Source organism: Lissotriton vulgaris, chromosome 1_1, assembly GCF_964263255.1.
Source record: "Lissotriton vulgaris chromosome 1_1, aLisVul1.2, whole genome shotgun sequence".
NCBI classification, from domain to species: domain Eukaryota; kingdom Metazoa; phylum Chordata; class Amphibia; order Caudata; family Salamandridae; genus Lissotriton; species Lissotriton vulgaris.
The window spans coordinates 1,406,865,091-1,406,884,431 of record NC_141685.1 but is presented as its reverse complement, the minus strand read 5'-3'; the positions used below and the strand labels follow the sequence as shown (position 1 = coordinate 1,406,884,431).

At 49.2% G+C, this 19,341-nt stretch overlaps 1 protein-coding gene across 1 annotated transcript in view; it reads right to left on the bottom strand.

Annotated features, from left to right (window-relative positions):
- The window catches only part of LOC147750600 (uncharacterized), a 146,936-nt gene that overhangs the window by 61,083 nt on the left and 66,512 nt on the right, over nt 1-19,341 (bottom strand). Inside the window, exon 7 of the mRNA XM_086967146.1 lies at nt 13,033-13,170. Within this exon, the coding sequence (XP_086823272.1) occupies nt 13,033-13,170 (138 nt within the window). The remainder of the gene's footprint in view (nt 1-13,032; nt 13,171-19,341) is intronic.

Below are 19,341 nucleotides of genomic sequence, written 5' to 3'. Positions count from 1 at the left end.
GGTGTAACGGAAACCATGGCACAATGGTGGAACTTTCAGGCATATTGTAGGTAATCTAGTTTGTGTACATTCTAATTCTAGCCATCCAAGAAACACTGTAGGAATTGGCTCCACAATACCAGGCATAACAGTGGATCTGCACACTTGTGCACCATTCCGGGGATACAACATCTATCCTTGATAGAATCATGGTTATCCCTGGCATAATGGTGGAAATTCCTGTATTATGACAAACATTCCCTACATCTGATGGTGATGCATGGGCAAGAGTGCATCTAAGGCAGAATGTGTTCACATGTGGCTTAAGTGCAGGCAGCTACCGGATGAAAATGTAAACCAGCCCTTCGTAAATGAAATAGTATTTTTTCGTGAAAATTAAAGCGTTTGTTTGGGAGAAATGAGCTTACTTACCCATAATGAAATATTTATTTTTGGAGAGCAAAATGTGGGTGTTTCCTGAAAAAAGCCAGCTGATGTTTAGAAAAAATAGATTTTTGAAATAGATATAAACAGATTTGAATGTTTATTCATGACGAATCTGGGATACTTACAGCTGATGTTGCTTCCTTGGTGCTAAATGGGACCTTCTGCTATGGGTGTTCTTTATTGATTTCACATAGCCCACTTTCACTACCGTTGTTATAGAGGAGTTAATCGTTATATGTTCAATGATAATTTTCATTTGTTAAAATATATGAAATAGGTTTTTACTAAAATTATTGTGAGATAAAATCACTGTAAAAGCTATTATTCTGTCATTTTTGTTTATGTGAACTGTGCTTTGTACCGCCAAGTTACACTATTTATTCACATAAATTTGTATAGAAAAAGTATACACCCTCCTGTTTTGTTTTGCTCATTTTGATTCAATTCTTTGAGATTTTTGCAATTAATTTAAATAATTTATTTAGTTGAGGCCGCAGATTTGGGCTCTCATGATTCTGTGTTAAAAATTCAAACTGAATTGCATTTAAAAAAAATCCCTTGTAGGCACGGTTACCTGACACTTTAAATAAATAAATCCAGTATTTGTAAAGCGCACAGCTACCCGTAGGCGTCCCAGCGGGAAGATTACGCGAGCTATTGCCCAGAGTCACATGGTGCTGGGCTGACCTGCCGCTGGTGCCGGGGAATCGAACTGTGAGCACCAGAGTCCGGCGTCAGTCGCCCTGGCTGCTAGTTTCACCCAAGCCTCCAAGGGTATATTGGGTTGCCCAATATTTTGACTAGTCCTCACTATTAAGAGCATTTTTTTAAAATTCTTTATGAACATAGCTCAATAATCCACATTTTCCCTAAATACTTGCAGTAGTTTACAGTGAGGTTTATACATCTGCAACAGTAGAAAAGCATTTTTATTTTTTGACTGCACATCAACCTTCTCTGCATCTAGGCCGATATTAGGTTAGCATCATGCCCTGCTCTATTATGGGGTCTAAACCATAGATGTGGGGGGCATGGCCAAGATGGCGGCGAGCAGCAGACATCTTGCGAGCTCTGCCAAATAGAGCTGAGAAATAGCGGTTCCAGCGGTTGACTCGGGCTGTTGGTGGCCTGTGGAAGAGGCGGCAGAGGTACAGACAGGAAGGGTTGCCTGGCGGGGTTGGAGGCGCCCGCCCAGCTAACAGATACACTGCGCGATCAAAGCGGCCTCCTGAGTGGCAGTCCCTGTCTCCCACGTGTGTCGGAGTCCCTGGAGAAGTGGCAACAGAGGCCCAGACAAGCAGCAGTGTGAGGTGTGGCCACGGAAACACCGGGCATCTGCTGGCGGGTGGCTGGAGTTGTGGCAAATCCAGAGCGAGCGGAGGAGCAGCGTTGGAGGCGGGTCCTCGGGGGTCGACTGGGCCTCCCTGTCTACCTGAAGCCTTGCTGAAATATACCCCCTGGGCGGGTGGCAATTGCAGTGACCCCCTACGAGCGGCAGAGAGCAGTGAGGCAGCGGGATAGTAGGCAGGCATTGGTAGGAGGTCGGAACTGCAGTGTCCGAGAGGAGGTTTTATGCGGGTTGCGAGGCCCTGGTGGTAGACCGGGCCAGCCCCAGCTACAGAAAGACTGCTTTGGTGTACTCCTTGGGCCTGCGAGGGAAGTGAGGATTTGGGGGCATCCCCCAGAGAGTGGAGGGCGGCCTGGAGTAACCACCCAGACGACTTGCAGGGCTTGCAAGATGGCCCTGAAGAAGGCCCACACTACTACCTAGGCCGCAAATGGCTGTGGTGACCCCGGACTGTTGGCAGAAGGCAGGAAGAGGTCTTGAGTGAGGAGCCAGCATAGAGGGAGAGGGCCCGCCCCAATCACAGGGGGACCGCCCAGGTGTATTCCCTGGACCACGCAAAGAAGTTGTGGACTCCAGGGCGCCCCCAGGAGAGGAGTGCGGTCTGGGACAGCCACCCATACAACTGGCTGTGTGCTGCAGCATGGCCCTGGAGAAGGCCCACATTACTAACTAGGCAGCAAACGTCTGGGGTGACTCTAGACAGTGTCACAAGAGGCAGGAAGAGATTGTAAGCCAGCAGAGCGAAACCAGGGCCCAGGACATGGATCACGTGAATCCAAACAGCAGTGTGTGCTGATGTGCAAAGCACCTCAGTGCCCGGTATACCTGCAACAGCTGTTTTGGGACCTGGAGTTTGGCCACTGCGTCTGGTTACCATATCTTCCATAAAATGATGTCAACTGCTCCAGAAAGGAGACAAACATTATGGACCTTCTACAGAAGCTGGGGGTCAAGAGAGCGGATGGATATGCTGCATATTTGACCCCCACAAACTCGGGAGGGAGACATAGACCTGCCGAACAGGAGAAGTAGGAACCAGTCACCCGCCAATTCCTAGAGCACCTATTCAACACACTGAGAGAGGACTTTGCGGGGCTGAGACAGGAGGTCTCAACTGACCTAAAACAGGTCAGAGCTGACATCAGCGAACTGGGCGATCATGTGGATGTACTGGAGAAGTCCGAGGAAGGCAGGGAAGTAGAGCTCAGCATCCATACATGGGAGGTGTAGTAGTTGCAAGACTGCAATGAGGACTTAAACCCGTGATTAGAAGACTTGGAAAGCAGGTCACTGCGCTCCAATATCCGCATCAAAGAAGTTCCACTTTGTGCAGTTGCCAGAAAACTGAAGGACTTTGTGGTCTGGCTGTTTCACCATGTTGCCCAGGCATTGGGCGATGGGGTAATTGTCCTTGATCCCCGCATCGGGTGGGCAGGCCGGCGTCGAACCCAGCCCATCCACAAAACATACCCACATTCCTCCACTCCGATAGGCAAAAGGAAATCATCATAGCTGCTACTCGTGACAAGGCGAGTATCTAATTTGAAGGCCTACAAGTGGGCATATACCATGACCTCTCCCCCACACACTCCAAAGACACAGAGCCCTGCTACCAGTCACCACCTTCCTACGGGAGCAAGAAGTCCAATACAAATGGAGGCATCCCTTCACATTGCTCTTTGTCTGGAACCAAGAAACGCATGCAGTGAGATCCTGGAAAGAAGCACACGCGGTGCTGGGAATCAACTGAGAGGCCGGAGGGACAAAGGATCGACCACCAGGAGACACAGTGTCGAGAAGGAGACACCGTGCAGGGAAGGATTCAAGCTCACAACTCTCATAAATGGAAAGTCAAAAGGAGCGAGGCGCCCTCATTAAACAGCTGCAAGACAGAGATGGCAGGGGAGAGCACTTGAAGGAATGACTAGGCCCTCGAAGGTGAATGGTCAGACTGCCTGTACCTGCTGGTCACCTGCGGACACCACAAAGACACATGTGATTGGCCACCAAAGGTGGAGCCCGCCCTATACCAAATGTACTTGAACATGGCAGCACACTGCCGTCTGCCATATGGACCCTTGCACCACGGTGCTACATTTGCCCACCTGTGGGCAGGTCTCTCATTTTTTATCTTTCCCTTGCCCACTTACCTTACTCATTTCTTATTCTTCTTCTGTATCTTACGCTTCTTCGACACATTCCTCTCCCAACTAGAGATTGAGAGTTTAAGGGAGTCTTGTGACGTGACAAGATACGTGAACACTACCCGCTTCGCTACAATCCTGTGGGGGACATAAGGGGATCCCTGGCCGCATAATGCAATTGGCCCGGCTTGAAGATTTACACAGTGTACTAGGAGATGCGGCTGGGCAGGCGGGGGGGGGGGGCAATATAAGCAGGGGGCCGTTGCTGACATGTGTGGGAACTACCCCTTCTTCATGGGATTGCCTGGGTGGGGACATCATCTAGGCTGGAATGGGTCCACAGCTTTCCTCACCCATCGGAGGCAGGTGGCTGCTTCCATTAGGGGGACAACAGGAAGAAATAGTCACTCGCTGTTAGAGAGAGGGGGGCCCCCCTATGGCACATTCACTACCGGGGTACACCAATGGCTCCTCTTAGCATCTTGATATTGAGCCTCAATGCCCAAGGCCTTAATTCACCAGTCAAGCGGCGCACACTCCTGACTCAACTTAGGGACCCTCGCTGCAATATATTTTCCTACTGGAAACTCACCTAAAATGTGCGGACTGGAAACGGTTCCAGTCAAAATGGTTCGATCACCAATTTTTCTCTTCTATGTCAGGGAAGAAAGCAGGGGTAGCAATCCTATTTGCAATGCAATTTCCTAGCAAGAAACTGAACACACAGGTAGAAATACCCAGGAGGTTGCTGGCATTGAGGGTGGCAATTGGGGGACACACCTATACACTGGCATCTATATATGGCCCAAATGACTGCCAGGAGACTTTTCTCTGGGAGGCACTGAGTTCGATCCTGGAACCCCAGATGAGAACCTTATAGCAGGGGGTGACTACAACATAGTACAAGACTCTGCACTAGACAGATCCATGCAGAGGTTGGGTCACTCGGGGGTACTTTTGGTTTCAATGAAACAGTGATTGGCAGAGGTAAGGTTGGTGGACGACTGGCGACAGCACAGCCCTATCACCTGGCCATACATGTTCTTTTCAGCGGCACACCAGACCTACGCCTATTTGGCTTTCTTTCTGACAACCCTGAGTGTTACCGTAGGGATACTAAATGTAAATGTAAATGTAATGTAAATGTAAATGTAAATGTAAATGTAAATGTGTAAATGTGCTGGACTTGTAAAGCGCACAGCTGCCCGTAAGCGTCCCGGCGCTTGCTTAGGGAACCCGTCCTGGTATTCCCCTGTGTGAAACCACGGCAGGTTGTCCACAAGGTGAAAGCCAGGCATCCCGCCGCGAGGGGCCGTAGTGGAGATTAAGCAAGCTATTGCCCAGAGTTGCAGAGTGTGACCCCGTGAGTTGAGTAGGCACCAGAGCGAGAATTGTCGAGTCCGTGGAATTTTGAGCCCGAGACCCGCCGAGGCTAGACACTGCCAAAGGCATGGCATCCCTCTCAGATCCTTCCCCTATCACTTGGCAGTTGGAGGGAGACCATCATAGACAGAGGGTGTGGAGACTTAATCACTAACTGCGTACGTATGACGCAAATATCAAGGAGGTGCAAAGGGCCAAGCAAACTTTTTTGGACACTAACAATGTCCTTCTTATCCCTGCTCACTGGCTGTGGGATACTCTGAAAGCCGCATCAGGGGTCAATATCCGGCAATAGCGGCTAAGCTGAACCAGGATAGGACGGATAAACGGGAACAAGTGGAGGGTCAGGTCAAAGAATTTGAAACAGTACATTGCTGCACAGGAGCCATCCAAATCCGCCCCCAACTTACGAACGCCCGCAAAAAATTGAAACCGTTGGACCTTCACCGGGCCAAATACTCACTCTTATGCACTAAACAGCGTTATAATGAAGGGGGAGTAAGGCCGGGAAACTTCTGGCACATCAAATTCGAACCTACATACATAAGAGCCGAATCGCAGAGATTGAGATCTTCTGCAGAGAGAAAATACACGCAGACGATCTCATAGCTCTCGAATTTAAGGAATTGTATTCTGCTCTCTATATCGCTGATCCTCTGGATGAGGGAGCAGCAGCAACATATGTGTCCCAGGCACCAGTAGCCTTAGTCCCGGCTGTGGAGGTGGATAAAATGGATGCAGACGTTTAACCGGATGAAGTGCTACGCGTGATTCAGGGACTCGCGTCGGGTAAGGCGCCCGGGGAAGATGGGTTTTCCTCCGAATTTTATCAAATGTTCACAGCCATTCTGGCTCCACTGCTTATACAACTCTTCAAATCATTCAGCGATAAGGGATTCATTGCTCCCTCCATGCGCATCGCAATAGTTGTGGTCCTGCCTAAGCGGGGCAAGGACCTGAGGAAATGCGCCTCATATCGCCCCATCTCTCTGTTGAATGTTGACCTGAAAATTTTCACTAGAATATTAGCAGCTCGTTTTGGCACCCTACATGCAGGGGCTGGTGGATCAAGACCAGTCCAGATTCATACCGGAAAGCAGTTGTAGCAATGGAACCAGCTGACTGTGTCACCTTCTCAACAAAACCCAACGCTCCCAGAAGTCAGCTCTGCTTCTATCAGAGGACGCCGAGAAGACCTCTGAGCGGGTCCAGTGGCCTTATTTGCGACTGACCATGGCAAGGTTTGGCATGGGGGTACGTTTTTTGTGGTGGGTAAACTGCACCAGAGGCAAAAATTAGCTTGAATGGGCTACGCTCTTGATTCTTTAATATCTTGAGAGGTACCCAACAGGGGTGCCCCTTCTCACTCTAGTTATTCGCTCTATATATGGAGCCCTCTGCAGACCGTATCTGCCAACATGGCGCAATCATGTGGATTCATATGGGGGATAGGGAACATAAAATCTCTCTCTATGCCGACAATGTCATGCTCTTTATCACTCAGCCAATCACCTCCCTGCCTCCCTTCAGGCAGGAGTTCAAAGGATTCAGTATAGTCTCTGGCTTTAAGATTAATATACAAAAGACGCAAGCTCCTAGCCTGACTATTTCCCGCACAGAATTAGAGCACTTAAAGGCAGAGTTCTCTTTTGCGTGGGCTACAGCAGGTATTCTATATCTGGATTTACAGATATTTTCTATCGTTGAGCGTACGGCGCGCGAGAATTATGGTGAACTATTGTCCAATATCCGGACAGAGCTTCAAAACTGGGGATGGGTCACTCTGTCCTGGCTGGGCAAGCTGGCCGCAATAAAGATGATGCTACTCCCCCGCATACTGTACATAATGCAGACCCTGCAGCTACACCACCCACACCCCCAGATTCTGACCAAATTGCAACACTTGTTGGTGGACTTTATCTGGGGTGGAAAGAAGGCCCAAATTGCATGCCCCCAAACATACCTGAAACTGGCGGACAGTGGGCTGCACACTTAGAGCGCTACTATCAAGCAGCTCAGCTTCGGTACATGATAGAATGGTTTAAACAAATGTTGGAAAAGCACTGGTGATTCATTGACCGCACAATAGTGGGAATGCATATGTGAAGAGTGCCCTGGTTCCCTGGACGGCACCGCTCAGTCGGGGTTTACATTTCAGCGGTTCTGAGAGCCATAATTAATGTATGGGGTAGGGTTCAGGTAGACCATGGTCTATCTTCTCCTACGTCCCCCCTGGCCCCCTTGATAGGCCATCCAGAATTTCCCCCCGCTCAGACGGCGCAGGATTACTTGAAATGGCAGGAATCCAACTGTAAAAGTGTGGGTGATATCTTCGACGTAGAGGGGATAATGGACTTTTCCCAATAAGCTGCTAACTATGGCCTATCTAAAACAGCGTACTGGCAGTACTTGGCCTTAAGACACTGAGTCACACAACCACAAATCTGCACACACGCATGCCGTTCCTTAACAAAATTTAGAATGGAAAAGTTAACACAAGCTTAGCACACCGGTTCCCTACCTTCGATAAAACCTTGGGATCCACCTTAAAGTTCATGTCAACTGAATTTAATGAGCTTACATGTCCAAAGTATCTCTGAGTACTTGGACTCACTAGGGACCTCTCAGAAGACCGATAGACAAGACACATGGTGGTAGTTTTGATTGCAGGAAAGACATGCACCACTCCCCCAATACTAAACTAGAATTGGCTTCTTGACACTCCATCGTCCTTACTCTCTCTATTCTACAGCTAGAACCCTCTTACTCCTCCCTATATTTTCCTAAAATGTTTTACTCACTTGCCATTGGATGTAGGTGGCAGCTATTGTTCTGAAAAATTGAATAAAAAGATTTAAACCATTGTGGGGACTCGGGTGGTTTACCAAACAAATCCACAGACAACGGTGTTATAGGGAGGGCTGGTTTTATTGCTTTATACAGTTTTCTCCTTTGAACAGGGACTCGGTAATACGGAAGGGGACTGGCAGCGTCCTCCGTAACCTCTCGTACTAATCCCCGCCTTCTCAACTCCCGATGTCTTCTGGGAGGTGTAGTCCGGGCTTCCGCCGTCGTTGCACGCGGGCCGGTAGATGTCAGCAGAGAAACAGAAAAAGAAAACGGAGACCAATATCAATGGGCTGTCCGAAACAACTAAGACAGGGTGGGGGTTGTGAGGGAACACACGTGCACTCTATAAACCCCGCTATTCGTGAGGTGAAGTGAGGGGAACAGTGGGGATTACGTGCACAGTCCGGGTCAAGGTGGCTTGTCCTGCTTACATCCTGCCCAACCCAGGAAACGAGACCGTACCTGTCCTAGCCACACTTCCCGGGAAGCGTGGCCGGGCGATGCGCCTTCACGTTGGCCTCCTGGCGTGTCGCTGCAGTCTCTCCCCTCCTCCGATCTTTCTCCGGTACTCTTGGCTCCTGGGTCCGCCTGGTCTCTCCCCTTCACTCTCCGCTCCTCGGTCTCTCTCCACTCGGCTCCGTCCTCGCTCCTCCTCCAGTCCTCTCCGTCCTCGCTCCTTCTCCACTCCTCTCCGTCCTCGATCTTCCTCCAGTCCTCTCCGTCCTCGCTCCTTCTCCACTCCGCTCCGCTCCGTCCTCGCTCCTTCTCCGCTCCGCTCCGTCCTCGATCTCCTCACGCCACTCTCCTCCACCTCCGGGTGTAACACACACCTGTGCAGGTTCAGGGCCGGGTTTTACCGATCTGTAGAGGGCGGGTCCCAGGTCCGGGTCCGCCCACTTAGAGCAACATGGGTCCTCAGAATCCGGCATGGGATGGCGTCTGACCACGTCCTCGGTCTTCCAGGAGTCCGTGTGCTGTGTAAAGAGAGGGGACACATGAATAGGCAAACCAGGAGGGCCCGAGTCCGGGTCCCCCTCGTCACAACCATGAACCATAGATGTGATACTTTTAAGTTTAGCACTTTGGCTTAATGCATATTTGTTACTTAGTATGTATACATATGAGCAGACCTTTATTTAATATTTTCACAGTACGAATTGCGTTGTTCTTTTACCCAGGAAAGCAACAACAACAATTACAATCCACATTTGTAAAGCGCGAACAATCACCCCTAAGGGTCTCCAGGCGCTGAGGGCCGTCAGGAAGATTAAGCAAGCAATTGCCCAGAGTCACATGGTGCTGGGCTATTCTGCCGCCGGTGCCGGGGATCGAAACATGATCCCCAGATTCCAGTGTCAGTCGCCCTGGCTGTGGCGCCACACCTGCAGCAGTAAGCTTTAGGATGACCTTAGGTCCATTATTCTCTCTTTGTAAATATCCAGAACTTATTTTGTAAGAGTGCTGGATCGTGGCCCATGTATCACCCTAATTACATTAAAAGAAAACTGATAACCACCATAACATAATGCTAAAGGAAAACATAGGGAAGAACTAAAGAAAACCGATTGAGCACTCAAAAAAGACGATAAATGCACTAAGCTCAAAGAGTTAGCAGCAAGAGAAACAAGCATTTACAATGCAACGGTCTCGCCTTTGCAAACGTTAGAGCTATTGGCATTGTAAATGGCAACATTGTTATTTATGTGTTGGTTTTGAAAACAGATAAATAAATGGCATTATCATTTACAATGCCAATAGCTTCATCTCTCGCAAATGCGAGACCTATTGCATTTTCACCCCAACACACACACAGAGCCACACACACACACACACACAGAGCCACACACACACACACACACAGTCACACACACACACACAGAGCCACACACACACACACAGCCACACACACACAGCTACACACACACACAGCCACATACAGAGCCAAACACACATACAAAGCCACACACACACATATACAGAGCCCCACGCACATACAGAGCCACACACACTCAGAGCCACACACAAACAGAGCCACACACACACAGAGCCACACACACACAGAGCCACACACACACAGAGCCACATGCACAAACACAGCCACACACATAGCCACACACACACAAACAGCCACACACACACACACACAGCCACACACACACACACACACAGCCACACACACGCACTCACAGCCACACACACCTGGGAGGGGAGACATCCTTAACTATACAGCTCATAACCAAGGTACTAAATACACGCATGCTTTATAAACAATAACTGTGCAATTCTGAGTGCACCCATATAGCTTTAGAATACAATATACGACGAACTATGTAAAATAAGACCCTTCTAACTGTAGAAAAATGAAAACATGACACTTGTACAGCATCAAGTACATAAGCTTCACATGATAAATAAATGCACAGGATTAGCACACACTTTGTAAATAAGTGAAATCTCATTATAATCTATAACCTTTATTTCATCAGATGTGCAATGTGTTAGACGTCTGCAGTACCAAAACTATAGCGAATGTACATTATTCTATGATTAATGAGTGTTCATCAAGTATTGCACAAATGTATTTTCTCAGTACCGAATGTACCTAGCCGAATACATGTACATTGGCTTACACATTGTAATTTTGCAGGAAAAAGTACAAACAAACTGCATTTTTTACATTACTATACAGTAGAAAGTATGTGCACATAAATGAGCACACCGGAACTAACTGTAAAGAGCTGAGTAGACACACAACACTTTGTGATGCGCACCAGAGATGCTTAAAACAGATTATACATATCTACACATAATCGTAGCACACTCATTAAAGCAAGCACATCACTAGTTGTACCCCATTGCATACATGCAGAGCGTTTACCGAATGCAACTCCTCGTTTCAGTATAAATGTATTTGATTTAATATCACTACCCCTCCTTGCGTGGTATAACAATACCTCCCTGCCCGACCACCGTAAGCATACCCTTCCAATGTACCTGCTGCAGCCTTCTGTATCCGTGCACTGCCCACCCCCTTTACCTTTGCAGTCACTGCAGACATGCTGCCTTCTCTTCACCCTCAGCAGCCGATGCCCGTAGGGCATGTCCCTGGTGAGGAGCTTTGAGTTCGCACCTCCGGGACTCTTTCCCCTGTTCCTGTATGCGGGGAGCAGAGGGTGAGCTTTCGGGGTCCCCCTCGGTCTCCAGCAGAGCTTGAGAGTGGGGACTGAGAACAGCAACAAACCCGACCAGAAACTAAGGGGGAGGAGGCAGAAAGCATATGCGATGCATTGAAGAGCTGCGGGGCATAGTGGAACGTGCGCCGACCAGGAAGTGAGGGGGAGGAGGCGGAACGCGTAGCCGCCGCAATGCATTGAAGAGCTGCGGGGCATAGTGGAACGTGCGCCGGCTCTCGGACTGGAATCGGAGAGCAGAGAGTAGAGAAGAGGGGGTCCAGAGGAGGAGGACGCAGAGACTCCTTACCTCTCGCCGACAGTGGGAAGCAGATAAATGGCAGGCCAGGACCTGAATACATGCGGTAGGATGAGAATACCATGATTGCTGCCACGGCTAATATAATTAAGAACAAGCGCTCGCCATCTCTAAGCCCCGTCCTTTTCAGACTGGGGGGCGTGTTTTTCTTTCTCCCCTCTTCTCCATTGGCTGGAATGTAAACAACAGGCGTGTTTTAGACTTGTTGTTTACATTCCAGCCAATAGAAAGAGGAGAGAAAGAAACGAAAAAAACACGCCACTCAATCCGAAAAGGACAGGGCTTACAGCGAGAGAATAACGACACTGAGCCCTCTTCTCCAATGGATGGCCGCCGTTTAGGAAGCCAGCCAATGGAGAAGAGGGGCGGGGTTTACCCTCGCTACTAAGAGACATAAAATCTCGCCAGCGAGACTGCGCATGTGAGCAGCCTACGCTAGCCGAGACCTAAAAAGCCTCCAAAACGGAGCCTAAAACAAATTTAGAAAAAGATGTAATTAAATATAATAATATTAAACCTGATATAAAGTAGAAATGAGGCAATAGTGTATAGAAATCCTCTGATATGTAGTAAAATTGGAATCGAAGATAATGCCCTGGGCAGGAAGTCAATAGATCTTTTCTTATCTCTTTTGGTCTTGATAAAGTTCAAACAGGTCACTGGCCCAGATCTAGGGTTTGGCTGATGAATCATTCCATCACAAATGTGAAAGATTACATGTCTGCCTTAACACAAGTGCATCGTATCCTACTGCATTTCTAATACAGCGGACTGTATATCGGTCACGTTATGATGAACCAACCCTTCCGCCAAGCACTCATTCAGGCCAACATTCTTCTAGGATTGTTGCTGAGAAGATACATATGACTCTTCTAACGTGCATATAAATGTATTGGGCAGACAATGATGAAGAATGGTTACATCCTGTTATCAACCCGTCATACCAAAGCCAAACCTCATGATTAGCCAATTGCGCTTAAAGAGCTTTTGCACAAATCATTCAATGCGCTAACTAATAAACCGAGATTTGGGTCAGGTGATATTGTTAACCGAATGCACTAGTTTACAAGATATTAAAATACACCAGTAATAAATGAAACTCAAGTTTGAAACAATATACAGCTGTTAAAGACAAAGCAGTTTCGAAAACATTTGTTTTCAGTTAGTTAGTTTTAACAATCACAATAGGTAATCATTTTAATACCTTGGTCAGTTTTAGTTAACACACTATTAATGGGATTTCAGTATTAAAAAAAAGATTGTTAGAAAAACAATAACATACTTCCACCACACCCCTCTTTACTCCAACATTCAAATATTAGGATGCTAAGATATTTTGTAATCTATCAATACTTTTACACAGTGCCTGTTGAAAGCTGGGTGTTGACATACCCCTGGTGCTTGAACAAACAGCGGTGCAATGCGACGTTTTACCCATTCGAGTGGGCGTTGCTCACGTGAAGACTTCATGAAACTGCGCTTCAGTCCACTAGTGCTAGCCTGATGTTCATCCTGTGTCTTATCCAGATCCTAGCGATGGTCAACATAAGAAAAAAGAAGGACACATCTTCACAACAAATAACACTTCTTTCATTAAAAAGCAAACAAAATCAGCAATGCAAGAAGCCATGCTTCGTCTCGCTGCTAGCCAGGAAATAGGAGCAATGTCAAAATTAAAGCTCACCCAAATACCTAGTTTGTTTTTTTTAAAGAAAAACGTGAATAATCAATATCCTCCCCCTATTCCACCATTTTATTATATACCTTAGAAACTTTGATCTATTCTTAACATTTAAATCAGGAACAAAGAACACCTCCCCCACCCCCACTGTAAATAGAGTCGCGCAGTCCTACAGAAAGCTCACAATGAAACAGGCAAGTTAAGTGAAACCTCTTATGCTCTTATTGTACCTATACTCCAGTTTGTGAAATCGCTCATAAGCATCAACATTGTAAAAAGAGGCATGAGGGACTGGCAGAGGTAGGGTTGGTGGACGGCTGTCGACAGCACAACCCTATCACCCGGCCCTACATGTTCTTTTCAGCGGCACACCAGACCTACGCCCATTTGGATTTCTTTCTGACAACCCGCGTGTTACCGTAGGGATACTAGACACCGCCAAAGGCATGGCATCCCTCTCATATCCTTCCCCTATCACTCTCACTTGGCAGTTGGAGGGAGACCATCATAGACAGAGGGTGTGGAGGCTTAATCACAAACTGCTTAGGTATGCAAAGGGCCATGCAAACTTTTTGGGACACTAACAATGTCCTTCTTACCCCTGCTCACTGGCTGTGGGATACTCTGAAAGCGGTCTTCAGGGGTCAATTCCTGGCAATAGCGTCTAAGCAGAACCAGGATAGGAAGGAGAAACGGGAACAATTGGAGGTGTAGTGTAGTTCCTATATTCCCAATAGGCTCTGTGCACTGGAATAGTATATCCTGTAGTTTAGACGTAGGACTGAAGTCGACTAGGTCTCTACTGAATATACTAGACTTAATTGTGTGTGTGCCAGCTAGCTCAGAGGTCACTAGAAACTTTCCGGAATGAGATTAGTTTCTGACAACCGCTTAAAACATGACAACTTTGTTTCCCAAGAATAAGAAATATATCTCTAGAGGTGCGGAAACAATAGATAGCTATTTCACCTAGTCAATTGTGCATGCTTCGTTTCACCAGAAGTGCAGAGAAATAGAGAGACGGGCGTTTTCAATAAAATATATTTATTGAACAGTCTTCTTTCTCAAGCATAAGAAATGAACTGCTGCAATCGTAATACTTGCGGTAAAGTACAAAGCGTACAGTATGAAGAGTATTATAAAATAATATTGTAAAAGCATGATATGGTTTCTAAGCCATAAAATACCTAAAATGCATAAAATACATACAGTGATAAATAATGACTAAAAGTACTCAACTGGTGCTTCTAAAATACGCCTACCCCGGTGTACCTAACCTAGGTCTAGTACAAGGGAAGAAGTAAGGAAGGTGTAGCCTAGTTTTAGTATTTTTTGCCAAGAATCTAATCCAAGAATTCTCTTAGGGTTTAATCAGCTCCGTACCTTGGTTTTAGAATGTAGGAGGTCTGGTATCTCTCTCTCAGGACTCGATTTCCCAGCAACCCGCAAGAGTAGCCTGGAAACAGCGGAGCTGGATTTCTCGGCTGGAGAAAGTACAGCGTCTCTCAGTGCGTCAGCTGGAGGGTCGGCTTCCTTCGGCACTTGCTGCAGTAGGGCACGTCGGGCAAGTAGATAGTTGAACTGCTCGAAACCACCGAGTGTTTGTTAGGACAAGTGTGGGCATATTTATACCTTGAAGGTGCCGAGTTTGACGTAAGATTGGACATAATAACGTAATTAAAGACTTAATTCTCTGAAAACTCCATGAGTTCTTGGATAAATTAAATTTCATGCAGGGGGAAGTCCCTGACTGCTGAATGCAGGTTTTCCCAAGAAATCGTTGTAGAATTTCGGAACTAGTGGAAGTAGCCAAGCCGTATTAGGACTACTTGAGCTATGTCTTAATATGGTTATGATTTTTATGCCTATATAAGGATACAATATTTTATACCTATATAAGGGCATGAAGGGGGAATGGCTTGGGTGCCGAAGAGAATGGCGGCGTGAGCTCAGAGCTCCGCGCCCGATCCCCGCAATCATCCTGAGAACAGGCGCGACGACACCAGCGGAGGCCCTAGTTTGCAGACCGGAGGCAGCGAGAATCTGAGCCGGAGGGCAGCGGGGCGCCCCGCCCGGAACGGGGCCGAGAGAAGATCTGAGCTCCGCGCCACTGGGGAGCGTCCAGCGGCTGCCGCCTGAAGATCTGAGGGGCGGAGGGCCCGCCATTGAAGAAGTTGGTGGGGGCGCGAGCGGGAAGCAATCACCACCGGAAGCACAGTGCTCACCCAGTCGGGGGTAGAGATACTCCATAGTGCTTCCGAATTGATTCGACCTAGGCCCCCGGGGAAGGCAGAAGAGGGGCTGAGAATATCCTTGGCTGACCCGGGAGGATCGGAGGGTCCGACGGTGTGGCAGTTACCGCCAAGTGGGAAGAAGGACTACGGCAGCTAACTACTGGGGACCCCGCATACGGAGAGAACCAGTCAGCTGGGTCTGGGGGACGGGTGGCACCGGACGAGCCCTGCAGTGCGGTTAAGGGGGAAAGAGATACCTCTGTGAGATCTGGCCGCGACTGGGAAGCCCTTACCCGCGCTCCGGGGCACTGGAGAATACGGTGGGACCAAGAGGGACCGGCATCGGCGTATTCACCACGTTGAGGATAGAGCGGAGAATCTGGGCGAGGCCCAGTACCCAGTGCGACGACCAGGAATAGGGGAGGCCTCGGCTCGGATCATGGACGGCTGAAAGGCCCTGGGACAGCTCAAATAGCAGCTGGGGAGCAGCCCTCCCCGGTGAGACGGCCCCCGCTGGAGCGAAGGTCCTGACCGCGGATAGGTCAGAAGCTACATCCTGAGACCTGCCCTCTGTTGCTGACAAACGCAGTGGCAGACCCTCGAGCAGTAGCGAGTACAGTGATCAAGCCCAGTGCAGTTATACGGAGAGAGTGGGGGCCGGAGGGGGCTTCCCGAGGCTGAGGCGACCACAAACGGGCGGAGGAGGTGGTTTATTGGTGGTGGTAGGCCGTGGGCTCCAGCTTGGTGACAAGATCAAGTCCGAAATTCCCGGTGGCCGGTCAGAGGGGGCACTGGCAGCCCGAGGTGGACTGCTGCCGCGATATCGCGAACGGAAGGTGGCCATTGAGCCTTTCCGGTAGCTGATCGGAGACTTCCGGATACTGTGGCGAGAAGTAGTCTGGCATCATGGTGAAAAACAAGGGGAGAATGGAGGGAGCTGCGACCTCTGATGCTTCAGAGGGAGGCCCTACGGGGCCTTCGGAGCTGCAGCAACTTCAGGACCGCATACTGGAGGCTATTGCGGCAACGAGAGACACTCTGCAGCAAGACATTGCGCAGGTGGTGTCGGGACTGGGTCTCCTGAGAGTTGACCACGACAAACTCAAAGACAGAGTCAAAGGGACCGAGGACACTTTAGGTGAATTAGCCCCAGCCCACAAAAATATGGAGGTGAGGCTCACGGACGCGTTGGGTAGGATACAAATGCTGGAGAGGAGGGCCGAAGATGCGGAAAATAGGAGTCGACGCAGTAATGTCCGAATAGTGGGCGTTCCCGAGAAAACAGAAGGGGAAGATATGGTCGAGTTTCTGGACAATTGGCTTAGGACCACAGTGGCGCCGGAAGGCTTGTCGCCATTCTTCACACTGGAACGAGCTCATCGGGTCCCGGCTAGGCCCCCAAAGCCTGGCCTGCCCCCGAGGCCAATCGTAGCCAAATTGCTGCACTATAAAGACAGGGACCTTCTGCTCCAGAGAGCCCGCAATGTAGGGCCATTTCAGATTGCGAACAGTAAAGTGACACTGTTTCCTGATTACACTTTTGAGACGCAGAGACTACGAGCCTCCTTTTTATCTCTCAAACACGAACTGTGCACTGAGGGCATTCGGTACTCACTGCTCTTTCCAGCTAAGCTCAGATTGGTAATAGATGACAAAACACACTTCTTCACCACATCGGCGGATGCTTGGGCTTGGTAGGAAACATACAAGGCGGGCACGGACGGTGCCAGAGTCCTAGAGGAGAGGGAGCGAGCAAAGACGCAGATACAGAAATCACAGAGGCTGCGTTGGCGAAGACAAGGCTCGCGGAGATCATCAATATCTTAGACGGAGATGGAACGGCAGGCGGCGCTGCAGGCAGTGGAATCACTATCGAGATCAGGTGACTCCCCCTCAAGACAAGGCTCGCACTCGGAGGACATAGTCACGGGATCGGAGACGGAGCATTCAGAAACGCACAGCACCAGGGGCCCGCAGGTGACACCACAAACGTCAGAAGAGATCCTGAATAACTGATACGGAGGGACTGAGCAGAGGGCACTCATGCAGAAAGGAGAATTTAAGAACTGTAAGGTACTGCGGACGGGGGTTGCTGACCGGGATATCAGACCGCTGCTACTGGGGGGTGCGGGGGAGGGCTTGCGTAGCTGCCTTTAGGCCTAAGCCACAACCCGATTGTCCTTAAGGCACTCACGGTTACGACTGTGAACTAGTTGGGGAGTTGTGTGAACTGACTAAGTTTGGATGGGTACTGATAGTTCGATATTGGGGCCTATTCTTGGGGGGGTGGGTAAGGGAAATGTTGGGGTTGCTTTAATTTTCTGGCAAGGGAAGGCTCCGGGACACGAGGGAATCACAATGCCAACCAGTTTGAAGGCTAGTTGGGGGGACACCACCACTCATGATGCAACTGAAGAGTGGAAACTGCTGCGATGTGAGCTATGGGACAATGGCTAATGCACACACATTGCGATGTATAACCTGGAATGTGCGGGGGTTGCACACAATGGCAAGAAGGCACAAGGTACACGCTTATCTGGTCCGCAGGGGGGTGCACATAGCGCTATTACAAGAGACACACCTTACCAAACCAGAGCGGGTAGCACTGCAAAGGAGATGGAGGGGTCAGATTTTCAACACCACTTACTCAGCATTCGCTAGAGGGGCTCTGATATGGGTAAGGGCAGGTACCCCGTTTCAGGCGACCAGGCACATAATAGACCCTGAGAGTAGATACGTGGCAGCGGAGGGCAGACTGCGGGGCAGGGACATAGTACTGTGTAGTATATATGCGCCGAACACTGACCAGATGGCCTTCTTCACGAGACTGTCGGGGACACTGGCACACTTCTTAGCGGGTCCGGTCCTGATTGGGGGAGATTTTAATTCAGTAGCGGACACAATACTAGACAGATCCCATCCACCACTGGGAGACTCCCCGGTACATCGCCTCACGAAGGGAAGATTAGATTGGCAAGAGAGATGGGGTTTGACGGATGCTTGGCGCACACATCACCTGGCTGAGCGAGACTACTCGTACCTCGAGCCTCCATGACCTCCATGTCCGGATTGATGCAATTTTGTGCTCTCGGACTGTAATGCAGACGGTGACACAGACCGAGTACCTCACCAGAACAATTTCAGACCACAACCCCTTGCTGATTAATTTAGACTGGGTAATGGAGGTGTCGCGTGTCCCGACTTGGAGGTTGCGGCCTGAGACACTAGATGATCCATTGTTTCACGTGACGCTAGAGGAGGGCATAACCCAGTACTTCGGGGAAAACGAGGGGTCCACGGATTCCAGAGCGATGGAATGGAACGCCTTTAAGGTGGTAATTAGAGGTCAGTCCATTGGGAAACATGTAGGCGTACGGAAGGTATTATTAGAGGATCTGCAGAAGGTGGATTCTAAGTTGAGAAAAGCAGAGAAAGCACGACCGGGCCACCCGAGCTCCAAGAGGAGGTCAGCTCAGATAAAGAGGCAGTGGCGGTAGAAGTGGAGCGCCTCCGCAGCTTCGATCATAGAGCATACACACTCAGGGCGCATGTTGAGGGGGACAAAGCGGGGACTTTGCTTGCATGGCTAGCCAACCCCACTAAACGTAGCTCCCCGATATTGGCTGTTGAGGGAGAAGGGGGTCACATGAAGTACTCCCAAACGGCGATACTAGACAGCTTTCAGGGATATTACGAGAACCTCTATAGGAGCGCGCTGGTGGGGCAGGGGGACAACATTCAGGCTTTCCTTGCAGACCTACACTTGCCGAAACTAGATCAGGAACA